Below are 11,044 nucleotides of genomic sequence, written 5' to 3' on the forward strand. Positions count from 1 at the left end.
CCTGAATAAATCCAAGTTTTCCTTTGGAGGCTCTGAAGAAAGATTCTGACGCTAAAGTGTCGTTATCAGATTGATGGGCCGGGTTTGATTGAAGTTTCTTTGTCATGCAAATGTCATGGGCCATGATGGATGGGCTCAGATATCTGACAAGCTTCAGGAGGTCCTCAGCCATTGGTCCCCTGAGAATCACGTGCCTTCTCAGTGAGAGACAGAGGGGTTTGAAGCCTGGCAATCTATGGATGGAAGTTTACAGCTTTGACATACTACCTAAAGGTTGTAGGGCAGGAGAAATCCCTCGAAACAGGTTGACCCTCCTCCATCTCTGGCAGATGGACAATACCAGAATGGGCTCCTTTTTGGACTATGCAATTTGTAACCGTGGGACTAGTGCCTACTCACCCAGAGGATACCACCACTTAGATCAAGGGACACCCACCTATCCAGCGTGCCCGGGTACCACTACCAGTGACATTTATAACGGTGATGGACGTTTTATTGTAGGGGGATCTGGTCCAGTCTCCAATCAGTTTCACCAGCAGAACCCCAGCTATCATCATCATCTTCATCCATCAAGCGCAAATTTAACCTATGCCAGCTCCATCCCTAGTTACACATCACAGACTTGCAACCAGGGATATGGGCACCAAGTCTACATTAGCCAAGAAGCAGAAGGAACCTATTTCCAGAATCAGCCTTATCCGACCAACACAGCTTCAAACACTGGCTCAGAAGGATATTGTGGAGCAGTGCCAGGAAACGTGCATTTCCAGCAGCACTCCTATGGTCAGGAACAGCAAGCCTTGCTACAGGGCTACCCCAACCATTCTCCCCTATTGCACGAGGACAAGGACCTCTCCTGCCAGCCTGAACAGGCATCATCTAACCCGACCTTCGACTGGATGAAAGTGAAGAGGAATCCACCAAAGACCAGTGAGTATAAGACACTGAGACATGACTTATTACCTCTCTTTTGGTTGGGCCTCAAGTTCAGTAAAAAGTGGGTGAGGATCATTAGGAGCTCATCCATCTTGCTTGATGGCTGCAAGCCTTGCCCAGATCACTGTTTAACATCATAAACCTTTATATCATCTTCTCAGTAGTCCTGACATATATATGTTTTTAGCATTGTCAGGGAAAATAAATAATAAAACAGCTGAATAAATCAAACTCGTCTTCTGTTCATGTAGTCCATTCTTTTATAATTTATTTAATGTATGGCTTGATATCAGAGGGCTATCTAGCTGGAGCTTCGCAGTCGGGTGATTGCTACCTTTAAATCTTGCTTTCATTCAGTCTATCAAGGGGGTATTGGGGAAAAAATGTATTCATAATAATACTACAAAACACATAGAAGTGAATAGCCTGGAAAGTGAGTAGACTAAAGTTAAAGCCTTATATACCAGAGAGCTTTATAGTTGGAGTTCCACAGTTTTCTGGTTGGTCTCAAAAGCTATGTTCACATCAATCTATGCAGCGCTCATTGGGTGGGGGGATCTGTATATACTACTAAAAGTGGATAAATTAGAAAATGAGTAGACTAAAGCTTTACTGCTATATACTGTGAATGTCCAGCCAGATAGCTCTCTGGTATATAATAGAATATACCAGAGAGCTATCTAGCCGGACCTTAACAGTTTTTTATCTTGGTTGCTCCCAAAAGCTATGTTCTCATCAAATCTATGCAAAGCTCATTAGGAGAAAAAAAAAACAGTAGGCATACCACTAATACAAAATAAATAAATTAGAAAGCGAGCAGACTGAAAGGTAAAGCTGTACTGATATATACTGTAAAGTCCAGCTAAAGAGCTCTCTGGTATATAATAACATATAACAATTTTCTAGCTTTTATCTTGGTTGTTCCCAAAAGCTATGTCCTCATCAAGTCTATGCAGAGCTTATTGGAAACAAAATCTGTATGCATACTTCTAACACAAAGTGAATACATTAGAAAGCGAGTAGACAGAAAGTAAAGCTGCACTGCTCTATACCAAAGAGCTATTTAGCTGGAGCTTATAGTTTTTATCTTGGTTGTTCCCATAAGTTCTGCCCTCGTCCAGACTATGAAGAAGTCATTGTACAAAGAAAATACATGCCACTAACGAATATTACATCGAATAGATTAGAAAGTGAGTAGACTAAAAGTAAAGCTGTACTTCTATATACCACAAAGCTATCTAGCTTTGACTTCATAGTTTTTATCATGGCTACTCCTATAAATTCTGCCATCATCCTGACTATGAAGAGGTCATTAGGGGAAAAAATCTGTATACATGCTACTAACGAATATTATGAGAGAGTATGTAGGAGAGAGAGGTTGAAAAGGAAACAGCACTGCAAAAACATGTAGGCTACCATTGATTGACTCTCCCTTTGAAAAATGTTGGTTGACTAGTTGTTAACGTTGATATAATGACCTCAATTCTTTTCTGACCTGAAACAAGTGCAGACCAGGACATTTTGTTCTGACTTCACTAGCCCCCCTCCTTGTTCCAGGGCAGCGACTTAAAGTACTGAGGCCAGTAATACTTTGAGTCAAGTAGTGAGGCCACCAGAATTTTGAGTCAAGCATTGAGGCTATCGGAACTTTGAGACAAGTATTGAGGCCCCCAGAACTCTGAGTCAAGTACTAAGGCCACCAGAACTTTGAGTCAAGTACTGAGGCCACCAGAACTTTGAGTCAAGTACTGAGGCCACCTAACGTTGAGTCTCGATCAGGTATGGTTCTATTTTTTCCCTGAAGCAGACCTTTCTTCGCCATAGATAAGAAGAGTTTCAGCTGCTAGTATCTTTATAGAAATAGTTATGAAAATGTAAAACTAATTGCTCCATTTTTGTAACAGCGAAATCAGCGGATTATGGGTTGTCCTCCCAACAGAACAGCATGAGGACCAACTTCACCACCAAGCAGCTAACGGAGCTGGAGAAGGAGTTCCACTTTAACAAGTACTTGACACGGGCCAGGCGGGTGGAGATCGCTGCCACACTAGAACTAAACGAGACTCAAGTGAAAATCTGGTTCCAGAACCGGAGGATGAAGCAGAAGAAAAGAGAGAAGGAAGGATTCACTTCTGGGGTCACTAAGGGCTCATTAAAGGAGAGCAGTGAGGCATCAGACGTGTCCAGTTCCACCTCACCTGACACCTCTCCGAACTCTTTGTAAGGGACTACCATGGACAGATTGCACTGGATAAAAAAAAAAGAAAAACGATTTTTTATGCAGAGGGTGTAAATAGTCTATTTTCTTCTACAAAAAACTCCTTATTTATATACAGACACTCGATTGTTTGAATTCCACTGAACAAAGGGAGCTTAGACAGGTTCTCTCAGGGAAAGTCTATGATGTCACAGGAGATGCACTTTAGGCACCTCCATTTGTTTGCTGGGCTGCCCACCTCTGTGGGTTTTATTTATGTATATATGTCACGTGTTTCTTCCAGATTCCAACCAGATTGTTTTCACAAGGGTTATCACTCCAAAAATTAGTGTGCGCTAATAATGAAACGCATTTAATGGCGGCCACACATGCATTTATATTAACATTCAGAAGATCTTTGGATGGTATTAAGCCTATCAAATCGAACAAAAAAAATGCAAAGACCCTCCAATCAATCAATTTTGTTTAATTTTAACTCAACATAATTTGCCAATCACTTCTGATCGCACAAACTAATATCTGGGTGTACCATAGAATCGATCCCTATACAGATCTATTATAGTTTGTAATCGTTTATGAATGATCCATTGCATTTTGGATCATTTTCAGTTGACAGCAAAGCACAGAAAAATATTTATGTATGTTGCATTAATATTTTATTTAATGACCAATTACTTTTTTTTTGGGGGGTGTATGACCCCCATTATAATTGGTTTCTTCAAAACAACTACAAAACCAGTGCCTGTAGACCGTAAAGAATGTGTTTAAAACCAAAATGATAATCCCTATTGCCTAGTCTATGTATTTTACTAAGTGACATTATGTTGCTTTCAGGATGCTGTTTGCCTATAATAAGTAACTTGTTCAAATGAATAGTTTTTTTTTTCTGTTTTGCGGTAAAAATAAATTCTTGTTTTACTTATTGTAAAAATTACATTTTTAATTTTTTTTTAATGTTTTCACCTTTAGAAATAAATCTACCTCAATTTAGAAGTAATAGTTTGGCTTGTTTTCTCTATAAAATATGATGTATAGGGGTAAGTGAACACGTCTTTTTAAACGAATGAAACATTGTAAAAGGTAAATAAGTGCAATTACCTAATTATGGCTAATGGAGACAATTTTATGACTTGGGGTTGCAACTCATGAGTCAGATGAGTTGTGTTTATTTGAAGGGTTTAGGATGGAATGGCTTGTCACCAATCAAGTCACCTTGGTGGGAGCTTACATTGCTGCTATTAAAGAGCTCCTTCAATGATAAATAACTAGGGTTAGGACAGAAGGATATGGAGTCTACAAAGGGAAGTCTTCGTATTTCTGACCCTGAATACAACAAAAGCTTGCATGGTTGGTTAAAATTTAAAAGTGAAAAGGGTCTCAAAGAGTGTTCATGTGAACATGTATTTATATTCCAGTAGTCACACCCTGGAGACAGGATGGGAGTTAGGTGATTGCAAACTGCAAATACTCTTTCATCCTGCATGGAATCTTTGATATTTAAGTGGCACACTTTTAAAGTTGGTCATGCTTGTTTACAACATCTACTATCTGAGTCTTTATTTTTTTTTATTTTTTATTTTTGTAGCAATATACAAAATATATCTATAGTTCTATTGCTGCCCATAACCCACATTTTTGTTTTCTAAATATTCGATTTTCTAATGGTTAGTGGAGGTCAAATTAGTTTTCGACCACAGTGACTAGAAAATTCGAAGGAGCAGGATGAGGAAAAATTCTTGAGCGAACAAAATTTTACCCGCAAGTGTGGTTTTTGTTGGGGGTGGGGGAGGGGAATCGTACATATTGTTATGGAACCTGTTTAATAGGTGTGGGATTTCTTTCAAATTGTAGGTCTGGACAGAATTTTAAGGGCTTTTCAACAAAATGAGTTAAAGCGGAACTCACTCAGGCTGGGTCTACACATGTCCGGCTGCGGTTTGCAGTCCAAAGTCTGTTGCGTTTATGTTCACCGGTTCAGGTGCGATTCAGGTGTGAATTTTTGCCTGAATTCGCACCTAAATTGGACCCAAAACCGCACAGGACCCTTTTCAAAACCGCACGGCGGCCGGCCTGGACACGTGTGAACTGGCTCCATTGAGAGACAGTCACATTAACATGTTATGCAAATTGGATGCAGTTGGAAACGCATCCAAATCGCATATATGTGAACCCAGCCTTAATCAGCATTGACTATTTGTAATCCCTATGCTGCTAGCATTAGTAAATGGATATGAAGGTATATCATATTTATTTATTACATTTATATTCATTCAGTTACTTTCTGGTTTTAATGCCTAGCCAAATGATGTCATTCATCCCAGGAGTCTTCAGGAGGAGGGGAGGGATCTCTTCAGCTCAGAGCACCCTCCTGCTTGCATGCCTGAGCTAAGGGCAAATGGATTCCAGGAAGCAAATGCTACATTAATCATCTGCGCATACTCAAGATTGCTACAGCCAAAAAATGCTAGGTATTGTTTTCTCAACAAAATAAAGCATGTAGACATGAATGGATGGGGGAGTTTGCTTTGAATATTAAAAATAATTCAATTGTGGTTTTGGTCAGTGGTGCTTAGAAACAGTGTAGTTCTATTTTAACTCAATTGGGGACATTTACTAAAATTGGAGCTTGCAAAATCTGGTGCAGCTCTGCATTGAAACTAATTAGCTTCCAGGTTTTATTACCAAAGATTTATTGAACACGCTGAAGTTAGAAGCCAATTCCCTACAATGTACAGCTGCAGCTCAGCTGAATCTGAGTGCTCCAGTTTTAGTAAATCTCCCCCAATGATGGCAAGAAAGAATGTTCTGGCAAATGATTTTTCTAGGAATATGTGAATGAAAATCTGACTGTGTCTATCTATCTATCTATCTATCTATCTATCTATCTATCTATCTATCTATCTATCTATCTGTTAATTGTGGGGAAAAATGCCTTTTACATTGGCAGTCAGTGGGAAAATGTCGCTTACATTGGTTTTCAATTGGAAGAATGCCTTACATTGACAGTCAGTTGGAAAAATGCCCTTTATATTGGTGATCAGTGGGAACATACCCTCTACTTTAACAGTCAGCGGGGAAAAAAAACCTCTTACCTTGGGGTGAGTGGAAAAGGTTCCCCCTACAGTGGGGGGAACTTAGCTAAAAAGAACATTGGTGTCATGCTTCTGACTCTGCCACATAGTGTTGCCCCCAGGACTATGCCAACCAACAACACCAGGTGGAAGATCAATCAGAAGCAGCTCCAGAAACCCTAGCAACCACTAGATGAAGCCTAGGGTTCAGTGGAACCCTGGTTAAGAATGGCTGAGCCTATATATCTATTTACGTGTCTATCTATTTATCAGTGTGGTATAATTGATTGTAGATATAAGTCCAATGGGCTCCTCTATTTAAAGAAAACATATTGCAATCATTTAAGAACAAAACATGTTGTCTACAGCAGTAATTCAGACTATAGATTTCTACAGAAAATGAGATGAGTGATGCTCACACCTGATTTGCTGCTATGGACATTTTTTTTTAATGAGCCCTTATGCTCAAGGCAGAGTGGAGTTTTTTTTTTCAATGACCACAGTTTTTTTAGCTGTAGCATGAACTAGAAGAGATATGGTCCAGACCATTTTTTGTTAATTAAGGACTCTGTCTCCGGTGACTAGCCAATTTGACTACATCAGAAAATGTAACATTTACAATGAATGTAAAAAAAATAATATAATAGATAGATAATCATTTATGGTAACATACCTACTACCCTGTTTCCCCGAAAATAAGACCTAGCATGATTGTCGGTGATGGCTGCAATATAAGCCCTACCCCCCCAAATAAGCCCTACCCTGTTTCCCCGAAAAGAAGCCCTACCCTGAAAATAAGACCTACAAGGACTTTAACTAGGGCTTATTTGGGGGGTAGGGGTTATATTGCAGCCATTACCGACAATCACGCTAGGTCTTATTTTCGGGGAAACAGGGTAAGTACTAGGTGCTGGACTACATTTTTGCTTACGAACTGGGGTTGATTCACTCAAGTAGTGGATGCTGTTCACTTTGACAAATTAATGTTTACTTAGCAAAGTGAGTACCAGTAAATTAGCTGAACCTGTTTTTTGCTAACGTGATTGGCATAAAAAAACTGAGCCCATCTTCATCCTCTTTTGCTAAGCTTAGTGAACATTCACTTTTGTATTTTTATTCTTTACTAACAACTCCACTGTATTACACTTTTTTTATTAACACATTTATTTTTTTTTCTTTGGTAATTACACAAAAGTTTTATTTTTTATCTGGCTACATTTCTATATGAAGGTGTCCTGCAAGTGACCTTTTCCTGTACGCCTTACCTTGTTTTTGTTCAGGTGCTCTTAGGAATTGGAGCCAGCGTAAATGCTCTTTCTCCCCCTTTTACCCATTTTCTTCTCAGTTTACCATTCCCTGACAGCTTTATTTTAGTCCAGTTTTTTCGATGGCCTACTTCAATATTTACCCAAGTTGATGACCTGTCCTAGGATCTCCTCTTGGCAGTCCTGTCCTACAGGATTCTTCCCCCAGGCTTAGGTTCATGTAAAGTTCAGCTGGAATTCAAAGCATCACTGGCTAGGTTGGATGTCCCAGGACAGGCTCAGGATGGACAGCAGCTTAAGGTCATGTTAAGGTCTTCCTTCCCCTCCTGGGTCCCCAGTGACCCTGTTCTCAGCAGTGTACATAACTCTGATAGGCAATACTGTATTTTTCTACAGTACATTGAAAAGAGCTATCCTGGTCTACAAAAAAAGATGTAGACCACTTCCAAAGTGAACTCCAGAAATTCCAACTATTCATTTGAGAGCTTACAGACTTCAACCCATCATCACGTGCAGGGAAATAGAAGAAACATATTTCCCATGAAGTAAAATGTGTTTAAGGTTACCACAGACCAATCATACAAATTACATGTCCAGTAATTGTAACAGTATGTCTACCACAAGCATTAAAAGTGTATATGTAATATTTTAATACCAAGACATACACTGCAGGTGTTCAGAAGGAATCATTTTTCATGTAACAAAATAATTTGTCATCTCATAACCAGCTATGGGGTACATTCTAGAATGTGGCAAGTCCAAATGATGACATAATAGTACATGTTCTTATTTTTGCAGCATTATATAGTGTGACATTATATAGTGTTACATTACATGTCTTTATTGTATACTTGTAACTGTTGTTTATATTACTGAAAGTAAGAATTTGCAACACCATTAGTCCCTTTCTGCCCAGCCCCAGGGTCTCTTCAAATGGAACTTTATACCTGGGGTTAGAATGGACTTTCCGATCAACTGACCACCACTATGAATGGTTATCACAGTGGTCATATGATCAGGAGTCCATCCTGTCAGCTCCAGATCACGACTAGAGATGGAAAGCTGTCTATGACATCTTGGTCACTATGCTGGGAGCATGCAGTGAGCACGTTCTTAACGCAAACCTCGGCTATCCATAGATGTGCATGTGGGCGTTAAAGCCCACCAATTTTGCAGCCGCACATATGCGCTATCTGGGAGGCTAACATGATTGGCACATTAAACTGAGCCCAGAAGGCTAACGTTCCTTATGAATTCCCACTTTCTCTGGCATGTTTCTTTTCTTAGAACGGACATTGCAAATGTTAAAGTTGAAATATGGCCTCAAATGATTTTTGACTATTTGCACAGTAAAAATAGGCTAACGCTAATGATATGTGCCCCTTCTCTGGCTGCAGGAGCATTTGTTACATATCTACTTTCATTCAGGCAGCAGTCGCCTGTTGGTGCCAAATTGTCTGGTGCTGAGACATGTAGTCCGACTACATTACACTTAGTACCCTGATCATTGTGGTCTGCTTACTCGACACCTCTTCTATTCATAAAAGGCCTTCATTTCAATTACTGCAAAGTGCTCGGTGCATTCTTTAAGATGAACGCAAGATTTTTTGGGAATAGAGGAGGTGCAGAGTGAGTGACCCACAGTGATCAGTGTATTCAGTGTGCAAGTCTTAGAGCCAGATGCTGGGCGCTGACAGGAAACTGCTGCTTGGGTAATAGTAATGTATCAACCTCTAGTGTATGCTACTAGACGTGAGTGTAGGTAAAAGCAATTGTTTGGCTCTGGAACAAACCACTGAGTCACTGAATCTGGGCCAGGGTTATTAGCCAGGACTGGATGACTCATCCTGGCAGCTCTCTGGTGCCTCCCCATTTTTGGAGAATGTTAGAGAATGTTCTGGAACTAGTGGGTGGAGGTGAGTAGGAGCTGTCTTGAATATTTAGGGGCAAATACCCAGGAGTGGGCCTGTCAGGAAGCTAAAGAAGCCCTAAATAGACATGGGCCATGCCAGCAGGGGAGTCAGTTGGAAGATGGAGAAGCAGTGCTGAGGGAGGCTGTCGGTGGCCCTTGGGGGGTTACCTCGGGCTGGAGCTCAGGAGGTTGGCCTGAAAGGATCCCACCACAGGAGGCAGTTGGAGGGATTCAAGCTGGAAAGGCAGCAGAGAGAACAAGGAGAGACAGTGAGAAGATCAACACGGTGCAGGCACAGACAAGGGGAGAGACTGCCAGTTTTAGCAGTGCTCTCTTGAAAACAGTGGTGTGCCAAGTCTTCATCAGCCTTGCCCTGGGGAATCTCTATGTGTGTGTCAGTTAGGAAGACTGGGAATACGAAGACAACCAGGTGCGGCTGGTGGCAGCCAGGTGAGCTAGCATCTTCTGCAAACAGTGGAACTGGGATCAGTGACCACAGGTAAGCAGAAGGAGAGGTTATAGGCTGCTTCACTCCATTTGTGCTCAAGGGATTGAGAGTTCCTGCCTGTAATGGGCTATTGCTGACCTGACAAGAAGCCTATCAGTTCCCTCAGGAGTGAACCAGCAGAAGCTGTGCAAGAGAGGAACAAAGACTGTACAGCTGGAAGGCTGAAGAGGAGTCTGTAAATAGGGAGGAAGTGTCCCTTAAGTTACATTGGTGTCACACTGGGCATTCCATAATCCCTTACCCCATCCAAGTTATCATCCCCTAATAAAACAACAAAACAAGCCAAAGATTGATTTCTATGTCTGGATGAAAGAAGGAAAATGCTGAGTGACTGGCTGCGCAGCAGTGGGGAACCCTTTCACTTGCAGCCCTTGTGGGGGTAGTGCTACAGTAATATATGGAGCAAATGTTGCGACAGCCTAAGGAAATGGGCAAAAAATGTTTTTCGCACATCAACTTTAACATAAAGATATGTTAATAGTCTCACTGGGAGGGTCACATACAGCATAATAAATTGCAAAAAAGTACATTTACCAAAGAAAATACGTTTTTAGGCTCCCTCAGAATCCTTACATGATCTCTGCTAAAGGCAAGGTTCAGCAAATCTGAATGTCTGATCCTCCCATTTGACTAAATGTCTAGGAATCCAGATATCTAACCAATATTGTCGGGAGCCTGGAGTAGCATTTTCCAGAAAATCTATTTAATCTAGTATTTTACCCCTTCTGTTCATCCTTCCATTCAAGCAGGACTGTTAACATAGCATTGCATAGGTCAACATCAATAGTATGTAGTGCTTTTGCATACTGGGGTTAGCTGGTTAAACCTTGAAAACTCCACTACCTTGCATAGGAGGTCTCTGGGAATTTTATGGAAATCTGAGGTTTTGAAGGTCATACCATACAAGAAACCAGGTAAAATTGTTTTAGGTCTGTTACCAATCACAATTTGTATTGTTTTTACATACTCTAAAATGAACATTGTTACTATCTTTTACCAACCAGATTTTCAGACATAACATTTTTTTTTTGTAATGCTTGAAAAAAAAAATCTGGGGTTATTTTTTTGCTTTAATAATCATATCTAAAGCTAAATGTATTTATATCCAATGATAACAATAAAAGCAATTAGGTT

At 40.4% G+C, this 11,044-nt stretch overlaps 1 protein-coding gene across 1 annotated transcript; it reads left to right on the forward strand.

The window, feature by feature from the left end:
• The first annotated feature begins 329 nt into the window (after nucleotides 1–329).
• Nucleotides 330–3,160, forward strand: HOXB1 (homeobox B1). Its single transcript, XM_073607164.1, has 2 exons — nucleotides 330–930; nucleotides 2,841–3,160. Exons 1-2 carry the CDS (start codon nucleotides 330–332, stop codon nucleotides 3,158–3,160), a joined length of 921 nt encoding a protein of 306 aa, XP_073463265.1.
• Nucleotides 3,161–11,044: the final 7,884 nt, after the last annotated feature.

The sequence above is a fragment of the Aquarana catesbeiana genome, linkage group LG12 (genome assembly GCF_042186555.1).
Source record: "Aquarana catesbeiana isolate 2022-GZ linkage group LG12, ASM4218655v1, whole genome shotgun sequence".
In the NCBI taxonomy this organism is placed as follows: domain Eukaryota; kingdom Metazoa; phylum Chordata; class Amphibia; order Anura; family Ranidae; genus Aquarana; species Aquarana catesbeiana.